This window comes from Lepidochelys kempii, chromosome 1 (assembly GCF_965140265.1).
Source record: "Lepidochelys kempii isolate rLepKem1 chromosome 1, rLepKem1.hap2, whole genome shotgun sequence".
NCBI lineage: Eukaryota > Metazoa > Chordata > Testudines > Cheloniidae > Lepidochelys > Lepidochelys kempii.
The window spans coordinates 119,191,057-119,205,973 of record NC_133256.1 but is presented as its reverse complement, the minus strand read 5'-3'; the positions used below and the strand labels follow the sequence as shown (position 1 = coordinate 119,205,973).

Genomic DNA, 14,917 nt, shown 5'->3' with positions numbered 1-14,917 from the left:
AAACCTCTGACTGCTAGGTGCTGGACAACAGGGGATGGATTATTCGATTATTGCCCTGTTCTGTTCATTCTCTCTGAAGCATCTGGACTGTCAGAAAACAGGATAGTGGGATAGATGGACAATTGGTCTGGCCCAGTATGATCATTCTAGTGTTCTTATATTATCACTTAAGATTAAACTAAACTCAAATACTAGCTTAATTCATAGCATCAGTCCTGATAGTATCGTAAGGGAGAAGAACTAAAAGCAAAATAGTTTCATTTGTTGGCTAAGTGAAACTAAATTAAAACTTGATGTTAGGCATACACATTTGATATTTACCTTGAGTAATGAAACAAGGCATGGACTCACTAATGAGTTTTTATGCCACCCTGATCTTGATTGGGATTCTGGGTATTATGATAATACAAATGGTAGCAATATGAATTTAGTGAGCCTGTACTACCATAGCTTGTGCAGGGGGCAGCATACTGCACTAGTGAGGATGGTATTGAGGCAACTAATTTGCTTTGTGGTGGTTTTGATGGTGGTATCTTTGTCAAAATTTTGTTTTTTAATTAAAACCTGCTGTATGAAACTTTAATTTTAGCCGTCTTCCCACATAAAATATTAGACTACCTTTCTTGGTGCTTCCTCTTTCAATACCTCTTCTGCTTTCTTATTGTCATCTGCAACAGAGTAAGTCTTCTGTTCTAATCCTTCCAGGCCCTGGATGGCTCCTCCTACTATATATACCTCTCTCTGTTTATTCCTGTTCCACTCAACCCTTTCTCCTTAAAGTTCCCAATATTCTCCCACAGTTTTTCTTTGCACCTTCTTGTGTGTTGTTCCTTATGGTTGGAACAGTTCCTCTCTCATGTTCCAGATAATCATCTTCTCCTTCAAATCTCGACATTCCTTCTGCAAGACCTTATAATGGTAACCCTGCAAGACTTTTGTGCAAACTGAAGCTTGTAGCGTTACCTAGTATATTGTCTGAACTAGACTGTAAACTACTTGGGGCAGGGATTATGTAATTGTTTTTGTATAATGCATGAGAATATTACTGGCACTCCATATACAAATATAATTGGAAAATGAATTCTAGTATGTTAAAACATTGCTAATTAGTGCTCACCAGCTTGATTTTAATTAAAAGTAAAGTTAAATGTCCTCAATATGCCCTTGCAAATAGAATCCCTAACTTTACAGGCAGAAATCCAAGAATTGAAAAACTGGTATCTAGCCAGTTAGACCAGCTGATTATCTAATGCCTATAGTAAACTACTTGTGGACTATTTGCCTGCTCTGTGAGACTAAGCAAACCATCAGTGTATAACTAAAGTTGTTCTCGTGTGTAGTCACCTCTAAAAGGACACACATTTTTGTAACTACTTCTACCTGTGCTTTGAAATCTGTAGAAGAAAAAAAATTTATTGATGTGTTGCAGCATTTGTGAATGTATTGTCGCGTTTAGGCACTTATATTCTGTAAGAAACTGCATAAATTCAAGTATTTCTCCCATCTGTCACTTCCCTGCATGCATCAAAAGTAGATCAGTCAAATATAAGTACCAAAAATTTGGGTGCTGTTTGTCCTATCAGATCAGAGTGGAATAAAAATGACTTTTTTAAATCAATTTTAATCAACACTGAAAATATTTAAATCAGATGTATTTTACATTTTACTCATTCTTTAAAATGAGAAGAAAGTGAGTTTTTAAATTGTTAACGTGCATGTTCTCTACTTGTTCCTTTAGTTTTCCAGTAGTTAGTAGAAAGTCTGTGTAAAATATGAAATTCTACTAAGAAGTTTTATGCTTAAAATCCTCATCTGTACTGAAGAAATACACAGATACAGGAAAAACAGAACACCTACTTGCACTTCCCCACCTCAGTTTCCTCAGCACTCTTGAGATTTTTTTGGGTTTAAGTCAGTGTCCCCAGTGGAATCCAGGATCCCACTGTCTGCACATAGTCTCTCCCTCTCTGTCCTTTGCACCTGGCTTCCTTTCTTCTTCCTTAGCTGGTCACTCAGTTAAACAAGACCTCTCTGCTGTGAAAGCATGCCTCTCTGATTCTCTTTCCTAACCAAGCTTCCTGTGTCTCTCTTAACATAGTTGATACGACATACACTGAGGCATGAAATGATACAGCAGTTTCAAAACATCAGTCTGAATTCATGTAGTTTATATAGGCAGATTCTCTAAATTATCATAGGTTTCAGAGTAACAGCCGTGTTAGTCTGTATTCGCAAAAAGAAAAGGAGTAATTGTGGCACCTTAGAGACCAACCAATTTATTTGAGCATAAGCTTTCGTGAGCTACAGCTCACTTCATCGGATGCATACTGTGGAAAGTGTAGAAGATCTTTTTATACACACAAAGCATGAAAAAATACCTCCCCCCACCCCACTCTCCTGCTGGTAATAGCTTATCCCACCCCCACCGCCCCCCAACGTTCTTGTTAAACCCTGGATTTGTGCTGGAAATGGCCCACCTTGATTATCATACACATTGTAAGGAGAGTGATCACTTTAGATAAGCTATTACCAGCAGGAGAGTGGGGTGGGGGGAGGTATTTTTTCATCTTTTGTGTGTATAAAAAGATCTTCTACACTTTCCACAGTATGCATCCGATGAAGTGAGCTGTAGCTCATGAAAGCTTATGCTCAAATAAATTGGTTAGTCTCTAAGGTGCCACAAGTACTAAATTATCACAGTGACTGAAACTGCACCTTGCATCTATATGCCCAAATTAGTCTGCTTGGAGAAGTTTCTTGTATATAGCTGAATATCCCTGATGATAGGACTCAGTTGTATATCTGTCTCCTAAGCAGAACCAAATTTAATTGATCATTTCAGTAGTGTGGTAAAAAACTTTTTTTTGTTAAATCCCTTAAGCATGATTACAGTAAAATTTATTGTAAATGTAAGCAAGAAATTTTTGCATTTGTCTCATGTTCTAGTATATTAGGTTTTCAAAAACAGCCCAGTATGGTTGACATTGGTTTATAAATAATTTCATTTTATTACTGAGTCAAAAATAGACTTTCTTGTTGGGGGTCTTTGTGGGTTTTTTATGTGATAGTGTTCTAGATGCCACTGAAGCATGATTATTAATAAATTGTTGCCAAAATATTGCATTTGGTGCAATTCAGAAGTGTTAGCATGTAATCAAATCAACGTAAAATATCTCAAATTTCTGTTCCAGCAGATCCTTACATGGCAGTATGCGTGCATAGCAGCTGCTAATGTTGCCTGTTCAGTGGAGAGTCTGATTAGCATGAATAATCTTTCAAGATGCCCAGTTCTACATTTTCATATTTAAAAAAATAACAAGTGTCAAGTTAAAAATAAGGAAGATGGAGAGACTTACCTGGTTTAGAAAAGTTTGGGTACTTGCCTATTGTGTTTAAATTGGCCTGTAGCCATCCTGCCTTGGGCTGTATGCTTATTAGATCTCACAAGGCTGGGACAGAACTTAATTGGAGACCTTCAAGGAATATATGTAGGTGCTGCAGAAAGACATTAGTGACTCAGTAGGTAGCAATCTCATCTGAGTCAGGTAGATGGTCCTCCTCCAGCTCCCAGTTGTATAGGGTCCAAACACCATAACAGATGCACTGGAATACCCCATGAAAAGGTCCTGGTCAAATTTCAGTGGTGATAATTACCTTCCACCGTCACCCAAGCTCCTCTGTTGAGCCAACTGTGCAATACTGGCAGAGGCCTGTACCAGTAGTGGAATCTGTCCACAGTGGGTGTGGCAGGAAAAATTTGGGCACCACTGGTCTATTGGCTACATAGAAACTGCACCTTCTGAACAAATTGTTTTTCTGCATGTATGAGAGTCATAGGTTTGCTTCAGTGACTAATAACTCCTACTACCTTTTATTCCTGCAAACACTTCAGAGCTGAGAAGCGGAAGAAGAATTAGCTGAATTACTTTTTGGTTTGTACCATCAACAGAGTTAACTGTGTGTCAGCTGCAGCATCTATATTAATGTTCACTCCCAAGCCAAAATAATAGCTTGACTTCTATGTTTTAGACCTCCAATTGCTTGCTGAATTGACTTGCTGTAGAAGGCACTGAGAGAAGTAAACATGGAACCTCAGTGCCATTTTTAGTCACTTTTGGGGGACTGTATAACCACAGTGTGATCCTTGTTCCCACTGTCAGAAGCCTTGAAATGTTTTTTCCATGCAGGCAGGGGGCCAGGGTTCAAGAATATAGCAATCTGAAAAAGTCACATTCTACAATAATGTGGCATGTCCCAGGATAAATGTCTGCTTCTTAGTTCTGATATTCTTAACAGCTGTAGGAAAGTCAAGAATTGTGAGGGGCGAAAAAAGCACTCTTTGATCCTAACATTTTTAGAAGGTTCTCAGAAAACTCTACTATTCAACAACTTAAACTATGGGTATTAAAATACTTGCCTTGCAAGATGGCCTTGCTAATATCTGTGTAACCCTGTGAGAATTGTGAATATCTGCAGAGGTCAGTCACATTTCCTTTTAAATGAATCTCTGAAGCAGGGGTCTCAAACTCAGTTTACCTTAGGGCCAGTGCCAGTGTTCAAATCCTCCCAGCGGGCCAAGAATGTCACTCATGCCGCCCAGAACCTGCCCCCCAAAACTCTGCCCCCAACCTGCCTAAGGCTCTGTGAGGGAGTTTGGGTGGGGGAGGAGGTCTGGGGTAGGGGATTGGGGTGCAGGGTTTGGGAGGGTGCTTGGGTGCAGAAGGGGTCAGAGGCTGGGCTCTGGGAGGGAGTTTGGGTGGGGGAGGAGGTCTGGAGTGCAGGCTCTGGGATGGAGTTTGGGTGCTGGGTGCAGGCTCTGGGCTGGGGCACGGGTGGGGGTGCAGGCTCTGGGAGCGGGTTCGGGGGGTGCGGCACTTACCTGGGGCTCCAAGGCAGGGCGGGCTGGGGGGCCTCTGTGTGCTGCCACCCCAGGCACTGCCCCCACCCCCACCCCCAGGCACTGCCCCCACAGCTTCCCATTGGCCGCAGGGGCACTTGGGGCAGGGGCAGCACATGGAAGCACAGCCTTGCTTGGCCGCAAGGGCACTTGGCTCAGGGGCCGCAGGGAGGGGCCAGCAGACAGGTGGAACGAGCAGGCAGATGCTGCTCAGCTCTGTTGCGCTGCCGGGGCTCCAGGCCATTTTAAATCACCTGTGGGGGGCTCCTGGGGGCAGCAGATAGGGCCAAGGGAGAGACCCGGCCCCCAAAACTGCTGGAGCCCTATGGGCCACATGGGGGAAGTTTGCGAGCTGCAAGTTTGAGACCCCTGCTCTAAGCCACTCTTTCTTTTGAATTCAATTTTCATATTACCTTAGAGTTGAAATGGATTCCCTAGTCATAAATGCCTCATTTTGGTGAGCAAACTCTAGCGTAAATCTGAGGTCTATATAGTTCTAATAAAACACTTAAACAGCTGGCTTCTATAAGGCTCTTATCATTGCATAAGAAATGATTTGGGTGAGTAGATAGGTAGCTCCAGACAGTCTCAGAGGCTATTACATCTAAAAAATTAGAGAGGGAGAAAATCTACTGGGACATGTAGTGCATTCTTCATGCCAATGTAGAATTTGATCCCTGTTGTATATTTTCTTAGACTCCTGTTCAGTCTAGTTATAAACACTGTACAAGAAATAGTACTTCAACTCCTTCTATTGAAAGACTATACCACAGTCATGGACTTTACTGTTGAGATGTTTTTCCTGGTACTCTTTTCATTTAATTATTCTTAGTTACAGTTTAAGATACTGAGGTAAACCATTGGAGTTTAACCCTACAAATGTAGACCATTATATGCCGTTTTCACTTTTCTTTGTTTAACCAAACTGTATTAATTTCTTTCTTCATCAGTCTGTCCCTTTAGGGTCCTAGTCACCTTTGTTACTCTTCTATGAATTTTCTCCATTAATTCCTGTTTGTTTATACCCTTCTGGAACTGAAGAAAAATAGGCTCTGAATCCAGATGCCTTAGAATACACACTTGGGGGAAATTAGGATTCAGAAAAGATCATTGGCAAAAGAAATTATTTTAAAATGTCTAAAGCTCCTCTAACCGCATAGAGGGCTAGGGCTCAAATTAGGTAGAGTATCACAGAATGTGACCCTGTTGCTACTATCTTGTTCTCCAGAATTTTTCTTTTCATTTAAAAGTCTCTAGCCATTATGGTTGTGAAGAAAATAGTCAAAAAGTGAGCAAACTGTAACCCAGAGGTCCCCAGACTCAGGGGGCGTGGAGAAACGTTCTTTTCCAGCCCTGCCCCCAGACATGGCCTCCTGACAAGTTATTGAGTTATCCCTTAGAGCGCCACTAGTTCCAAACCATATTATACCAAAAAGATTGCTTTAGATTACAATTCAAAACTATTTTAAAATCCATGTAGGAGAGTAGTTGCAGCCAGTACTAATAACTATCTTCATAGCAGAAAGGCCAAGCTTGTCTCCTTTGGAGCAAATTTGTTATACTGTTTTAAAATAGCACAGTTGGAGCGGAAGCAGTAAACTGAGAGAAGTATATGGGTCCAAAGAAGGTTTTATATTGCAATGTTGAGCAATTTGCATTGAGATAGTTATCTGAGAAAGGTGGGCACTACGTTTTGAAACTATATTGTGTGGGTTAGAATAAAACTTAAAAAACTGCATTATGGCATCTCTGTAACTTCTTAATGGCTGAATTTTAAATCAGCTATGAATATGCGCAACCACTCTGTCAGTCATGACCACCTGCAAGTGGCTTAGTTACACAGTAGAGCCTTGCTAATTTTCTGACATGGCCACTCCCCACTTCTCACTTCAGCACTCAGCTGTTAGATCTTTGCTGAGGGTTCATATTGCTAAGACTTCATTGGTTTTGCAAACATATTACTGATTGGTCATGGCCAAGGCTTTAATCTGGTTCTAAAATACAGTTAAAATTCTGTCTGGTATTTTAATTTTGTAATCGGTTCCCCAACTACACTGTGGTTGGAATGTGGACATATGCCCTTAAATTTGATCAATATTTAGCTTTTCATCGAAGTACAATGAGACTTAAGTTCTCATTAAGTGCACAATTTCTTTTCAAATCCCATTGTCACAATTACAGGGCTAGTTGCACTACTGTCCCTTTTCTGGTCTCTCTAATGGCACTCCCTCAGGTGTCAGGGGCCTTTACCTATCTTGGGATACAAATCCACAATTTTCCCACTCATAGACCAGGCCCTGTGTTACATTACCCCAATGTAACGTTTTGTTTAGTTACGAACATTTCAGAGTTACGATTACCTCCATTCTCAAGGTATTTGTAAGGTTGAGGTTCTACTCTGTTATACACGATGCCACCTAGTGGCTGAAGAGTATAATATGCTTTAACATTCCATTAGTTATCTAGTCAGTGCTAACTTCTTCAGACACCCCCAGAAACTGTCTGCCTCTGTGTAGTTCCTCGGAACAACTCCCCTCTTCCCTTGAGAGGATTCTTTCTTTAAAACCTGCCACAGTTCCCTTGATTTTCTGGTTCCCAGGCCTTTTCCTGTTTTGCTGAGAAGTGGCTTATTTTGAGCCATTTTCCCCCTTCCTGCTTGTTTTTCTTACAACTCCCTTTTAAACTAAACCAATATAGTTGTACGCTAAAGCAATGACCAGGTTAGCATACAGTATTCATAAATTACAGAGCAGTTCCAATTCAATCACATCTGTTTCATTCAAAGTGAAATAAAATATTTTGGGGTCAGCAAGCCAAGTTCAATTTCAATTTGAAATTAATTACTCTTCCTTCTTGTTCCTCTTTGTAACATGTGGATTTGGGTCTGTAAGAGACCAATCATATGTGCATGAAATATTGTCATATGTCCTAATGGACATATGTGCGTGGACATTGATGTATTTCCCTAATGTTTCATCTTGGTATTTTGTTTATATTGGAATGGATATAATTGTGGGGGGAAAAATTAAAATGTTAGCTTAAACCATTTAAAATGTATAGTCTTAGCATAACATAATCCTGTTTGTCTCTTCATTTGATAGACTGCATTCAAAATAATTTTCAGATCTGTTCGCTTAAAATCATCCAGTGAGTTTATTCATAAATGTATGCACTGAAGCACTGCACAGTAACAACTTGAGTAAATGTAATATGAACGTCACTGGTTGGACAAATTTGTTAAATTCTTCCTTCATCTAAAGTAATTATAACAGTACTAGCCTCCAGAAATTACTTGATAGGAAAAGAGGAATTGAGATGTGTGGAGAGAAAATGTATTTGTTGTTGCTACTTCTGTTAGAGCCTTATTTTTTTTCCCCCACAGTGTATCTCTGTATCGGGGGAATTGCAGACCTATCCGGTTTGAACCACCGATGCTGGATTTCCATGAACAGTAAGTTGGGAAGCTTTTAATTTCTGTCCTAGTTAGACCAATACAAAAACTAACCTAAACAACACACATAATTGATGGGCAGAACTTAAGTATATGCATTATTGCAGCTGGCCTAGCTATACTCGTCACCATGGGATATTGACCATCTTTGACTTGTAGCTAAAACTAGGCTGTTGACTTGTTTTGTACAGTTGGTCTAAGATGTGGAGGAATAGTTTGTTTTAAGCAGAGTCTGCTTTCATTGCATGCTACAGTGAAGCTAGCTGGATTACTTCCTATTTGTAGGAAAGAGTAATGGCACAATGTGGGGTATGTAGAGGAGTATCGGGGAAAATAGTGGAAGTTTTTGCCTGTCCAAGCTGGAATATTATGCTGATCCTGAGTTATTTGTTAACCTATGGAGGGAAAGGGAGTCATGTATATATTTTGTCAAAGTGGTTGCCAGGAATACCCTATGCACATGGAATTATCCTTCTCCCTTTTATAGTAAATAAGTCGCTAAACATTAAAGCTATATGAAAGTGCTTTATTTTACAAGTATTAATGCAAGTTAAAGAAGTATGGGCTGAATGAATGGACTATAAGGTGGATAGAAAGCTGGCTAGATCATTGGGTTCAACAGGTAGTGATCAATGGCTCCATGTCTAGTTGGCAGCTGGTATCAAGCAGAGAGCCCCAAGGGTCGGTCCTGGGGCTGGTTTTGTTCAATAACTTCATTTAATCTGGAGGATGGTGTGGATTGCACCCTCAGCAAGTTTGCAGATGACACTAAACTGGGAGGAGTGGTAGATATGCTGGAGGGTAGGGATAGAATACAGAGGGCCCTAGACAAATTAGATGATTGGGCCAAAAGAAATCTGATGAGGTTCAACAAGGACAAGTGCAGAGTCCTGCACTTAGGACGAAGAATCCCATGCACCACTACAGACTAGGAACCGAGTGGCTAGGCAGCAGTTCTGCAGAAAAGGATCTAGGGGTTACAGTGGACGAGAAGCTGGATGAGTCAACAGTGTACCCTTGTTGCCAACAAGGCTAACAGCATTTTGGACAGTGTAAGTAGGAGCATTGTCAGCAGATGAGGTATGTGATGATTCCCTTCTATTCGACAATGGTGAGGCCTCATCTGGAGTACTGTGTCCAGTTTTGGGCTCCAAACTACAAGAAGGATGTGGAAAAATTGGAAAGAGTCCAGTGGAGGGCAACAAAAATAATTAGGGGGCTGGAGTACATGACTTATGAGGAGAGGCTGAGGGAACTGGGATTATTTAGTTTGCAGAAGAGAAGAATGAGGGGGGATTTGATATCTGCTTTCAACTACCTGAAAGAGGATGGATCTAGACTGTTCTCAGTGCTAGCAGATTGCAGAACAAGGAGTAATGGTCTCAAGTTGCAGTGGGGGAGGTTTAGGTTGGATATTGGGGAAAAACTTTTTCACTTGGAGGGCAGTAAAGCACTGGAATGGGTTACCTAGGGAGGTGGTGGAATCTCCTTCCTTAGAGGTTTTTAAGGTCAGGCTTGACAAAGCCCTGGCTGGGATGATTTAGTTGGGGATTGGTCCTGCTTTGAGCAGGGGATTGGACTAGAAGACCTCCTGAGGTCTCTTCCAACCCTGATATTTTATATTTTATTCCATGGCCTTTGTCAGTGCAGTGAACAACAGACTTCAGCTAATATGCCACATTTATATTAACACATTGTTACAAAAAGAACTTGTAAGAGAAGCTAATCAACCATCTTAGGTTTGTCTATATTTCAGTACTTTGGTTTGGGAACTTTCATAATTTTTAAATATCAGTATGTGGTCATGGTCAGAAAACTAACTGTAGTTATTTACTTATTATGATGTTTAAGCAAAACTGTCCAGTACAAAAGTGCCGTGTTAGTCACATCTCTGCTATAACCACAAAATTTGATTGAATATCATTCATATAAATAATGCAGTGCAAGAACTTCTAAATTCAGTAAGTTTAAAGACTGCTCATCTAGATAACTTTTTTTCTATGACACAGGTTTGATTATATGGTCTTAGTTACTGAATAAGAATAAAGTAAATGTACGGGGGAATTCCTGAAGAAGTTTTGATTTGTAGTGAATACACAGCATTCTTTTAACAGTTGAAGTTTATTTTTATGCAGCTTTTTATCATAATGTTAATTGCTTCTACTCCTTTGTAGAAAAATCTTGCTTTTAAAATGATTTTCTGTATGCACATCTGAAGGAAATTAAATGAGTTATGTGAACTTCCAAATTTTTTTTGTTTTGGAAGTACTGAATATCTATATTTGTCATAAAAATATGAATATAAATATAAAATATCAGTGTTTTAGCCTTAAAACTTATGTCTTAAATGTTCGTTCTAGTAAGTTTGCTCTTCATTATGGTTCAGGTGGTTTTTACATAAATCTATCCTTCTAGAACTCTGTCACTTTGAAACAAGTCCAGTTAATATAGATCTGAAACACTGCCAAAACTGTGCAAGTTTATGATATGCAAAGGACATGTGCAATTGTATAGAATTAGTGCCAAATGATGTGGGCTTTTTAACTGAATGCGGAAATTTCTCAGTTAAAAGTTGTAATGGGAGCATATGTGTCACTGGTTCGTTAAATGTTCTCTTCACTTTTTAAAAATACAAATATGTTAAATATATTTACCTGCTGTAGAAAGTTTAAATGCTTTGCTGCGATTATAAATTTAGGCAGAAGACAATGGTCTGCTATTATGATAGATTTGTTAAAATTTTAGTAGGACTGTATCATTAGTGGAGAAAATGTTTGAGCACTTTTTTATATCAGTTAAAACAAAAAGCTTGCTTGGCTTCAAAAATATAGGCCAGTCACTTCAAAACTGGCTGCCTAAAGCTAAGGCATGTTTATGTACACAAAGAGAAGTGACCTGCCATTTGGCTTTAGTGGAAGCTTGAGTTACTAAAAATTAAACCACTTCTATTTAAGTGCCTAAATAGGGATTGGGAATTTAACCTTGAGGCACACAGGTTTGAAATCTTGTCCAAAATCAGTTAATAGTTCAAAAGGGAAAGATAGAAATTCAGAGAATTTCTTTATCAATAAATGTTTTCATAAAGCACAATGTCTGTGTAATTACTAGCATTCAGAAGAATAAGATGTGTGAGAGTTCAGCATAAAATTCATCTTGGAACATCAGAACAAGGTAGACTATAACCAGGGCTGGATTTTCAAGTAGGCACAGTAACCACGTGCCTAAGGGTGTTGGTGTTCTAGGGACGCCTTATCTTTCTAAAACTGTCTGCAAAATGAAGATCAGCTGGAGGCAGCAGGGGCGTTGAAAATGCTGTGCCTAGGGGTCCATAAGGTGTAAATCCAGCCCTGACTATAACTCAGGGAAGTAATGTGTTAAAGAAACGAGGAACATTTACTTTGTTCATAAGCTGACACATGCCTCCCATGACATAAAATACTTGACATCTAAATCATGGTTGGGTGTAGTCAGATTTTGCCAAAAGATTGCAATATTTTTTCTTAATAATTAGAAAGCTAATGTTGGTATGGAATGGTTAAAATTTGCTCTGTTAGTGTCTGGTGGCAATCCAGAAAATGAAATATCAGTTTGTCTCCTAAAAGCTATTCTAGACCTACATTTCCTGTATTGGATCTGGATACAAGATTATTGTGTTCTCATGACTTCATCATGTAAATGTTTGTTGTTTTTTGTTTTTTGTAAGTATGTAGTCTTAATGGAAAATTTGCCTTCAGAGTGATAGAATGATGGATATATTAGAGCTGGACGAATAACTGATGTCTGGATTTGCTGGCGGGTCCAAAAAGTCGTGAAAAAAAAATCTGGAGTCAAACTGAATATAAAAATTGCAGGAAAAAACCAGCCAAACAAAAGCCCCTGTTTTGGGCTGAATGAAACATGTTTAATTTGATCCAAAACATTTTGTTTTAGGCATTTTTAAAGGACTATACTCACAAAATGAGGCTGGCAGTTAGCCCAGTGCATTCACCTGGGATGTAGGTCACCCTCTCCTGATGTGAAGAAGGGTTTGAATTTGGGTCTCCCATTTCTCAGGAGCATGCCCTAGCAACAGGGCTATAGGATATTCTGGGGCAGATCTCTCTCTCTCTCTCATGTTGAATGTGTTCTGGTTTTTATAAATAGTCATTGGAGTAGGGACTTGAATTTGGGTCTCCCACCTCCTGGGTGAGTGCCTTAGCCACCAGGCTAGAGAATCAGTCTCACTTTTCCCCTAGCCAAATGCCTATTAATTGTGTCATTCATTAGTGAACACCAATTATTCTATGTCCCAGGTGAGCGATCAAACCACTGGGCTAAAAGTTATAAGGAGGCACCACCATCTCCTCTTCATGTCATTTTGTAAATGGTATCAAAGTGTCGAAAAAGTTTTGGCCAATATTATTTGGTAAATTTGCAGATGGCTTTGGGTCAACTTAAAACTACCTTGTGTTTGGTTTTTTTTTTTTAAAAAAAAACACAGTTCTATTTATATCACAGCAGATGTATATGCTGTATGTTTATATATTCAGTTATTTGTTTATCCTTTGAAAATAGCCCATACAGTCTTTGAATACCCCATATAAGTTTGAATTTTAGATCTTGGCTTTTTAAGAGAAATGTATAAATATGGTGTATCTCATTACTGGCCTGATTTTTCAAACTGGATTTCCATTTTTATGACGGCACTGAATTGCATGGAAAAAACATGAATAGCAGGCCCGAAGTTGTACCATTCTCAGCTGAGATCTTGCTTGAAAATTTGGCCATACAATGTTGAATAATATCTTTTATTTGAGTGAGTGGTATGCTGTGTCAACTCAAACATCCAGGATTCAGTACATGTGTTTACTTATATTTTTATCATTTAATAACTACATGGTAAAGCCAGGAGTACATGATGCGATGTATGTTACTGTAATTATCCAATACAGTATAGGCTTTTTATTTTTACTTAAATGTATATATTAAGAGAGCTTTTGTCAGAGCACTTGTTAATCTGCAGTCCGTGGATATATAGCTACTTTGAAGTCCTTGTACAAATTTCTCATCCATCATACATATAAGGCACATTGCATGCACACAGAGGAAGGCTGGCACTGGATAGGGGTAGTGTCCATGTCTGAGTGTCCATAACTGTACATTTCCAGACATTGTAATACTTTTGATTTCTTTGAATGTCGTCTTAATTTTGGATTTTGAGGCTTTCTGATGTTTGCTGTAATTTTCTAAAGATACATATTCTCAATGGTCAATGTCCTTCTGTCCCTCCTAAAACAATACATAGGTATTTACAACCTTAGCTCCAGGTTAAATGTTTTGCATGAGAATTACTTATTGGAATTAATCAGCCCTCTTTGTCATTGGACAACAAATGTCTGACTACTTAAGTTATATCTTGAATCCAGTAATTGAGAGTTGATGGATGTTTTTCAGTCTAATTTCTGATCTACAACTAAAGAGCCAGATTCAGCATCCTTATTGTTGAGTAGTAAGTTCATTAAGTAATCTGATTTCAATTTAATTGAGTTAGATACTATTCCTAGTGAAAAGGATAGCTGTAATAAATGAAATAAAATGGTTCCTTCCTAGCAAACTTGTGTGTATTCAGTTACATCTGTTTTCATTAGTGACATTACATTTTTACTGTGTTTTTAAAAATCCTCGTGGTATTAAAAGACTAACACAGCTATGAAAGATTGAAATGGGCTGGGTTTTTGAATCGCTTGTATTGTCTCAAACAGACAACTACAGTTCAAATTACTGGACCAGAGTCTCACCTGACTTCCCTGGGGTCATGCATAGAAGATTAAATGCACAGACTTGAACATATGTACAAAATACATTTTTAAAATATTGCACTAGAATCCATTCTTTGTATGCATGTCTTTGAAATTTTATTTGTAGATAGAGTATAATCAATTTTATCAAGAAGACTTGTGCTGTTAATAAGCTTTGTGAAAGTATTTATTTGACCTCAGAATATCCTTTTTTGCATAAATACTTTATTCTCACTTAATACAATATGGGTTTAAATAATAAATTGAAGTTAATCTTGTCAGAATTATTATTGTTTAATTCTGTACCAACCCACTCAGTGTATCATTCTTCCCTTCTGCCAGACAGAGACAAGAAATAGATCTGTCATTACCTTCTGTAAAGAGTTGTAGCAGTCTTTTATGTTCTATGCAGTTCTCAATGCACTATTCAGTAGCTGTCTTATTCAGGTAATAAGTTGAGGCACACAATTTCTGCCCAAACATGACATCTCTTGTAATCAGTGGTATCTGTTGTTTTTGCCATAGGGGCCTAGTCATGGATCAAAACCTCATCGTACAAACACAGCACAGAAAGACATCCCCTGCCCCAGTAAGCTTATAATCTAAGGCAAGAGACCTAAAATGGATAGACAGAGTACAAGGAAACAATGAGACAATATTGGTCAGCATGATAGTCAGTGGCTCTGCACACTAGTGGCCTAACCCCTGTCAAGGTTTTTTTGTAGCATCACAGCAAAGGAGAGTTTTTTGAGAGATTTGAAAGAGAATAATGAGATGGCTTTGCAGATGTTT

At 38.8% G+C, this 14,917-nt stretch overlaps 1 protein-coding gene across 4 annotated transcripts in view; it reads left to right on the top strand.

The window, feature by feature from the left end:
- TMEM131 (transmembrane protein 131) overlaps positions 1–14,917 on the top strand; it is a 202,525-nt gene that overhangs the window by 82,281 nt on the left and 105,327 nt on the right. For all 4 annotated transcript variants that reach the window (XR_012159916.1, XM_073352811.1, XM_073352822.1 and 1 more), the window contains exon 4: positions 8,280–8,348. Coding sequence is in view for 3 of the 4 variants with exons in the window: in XM_073352811.1 (XP_073208912.1) it covers positions 8,280–8,348 (69 nt within the window). In the remaining variant the exon portion in view is untranslated. The remainder of the gene's footprint in view (positions 1–8,279; positions 8,349–14,917) is intronic.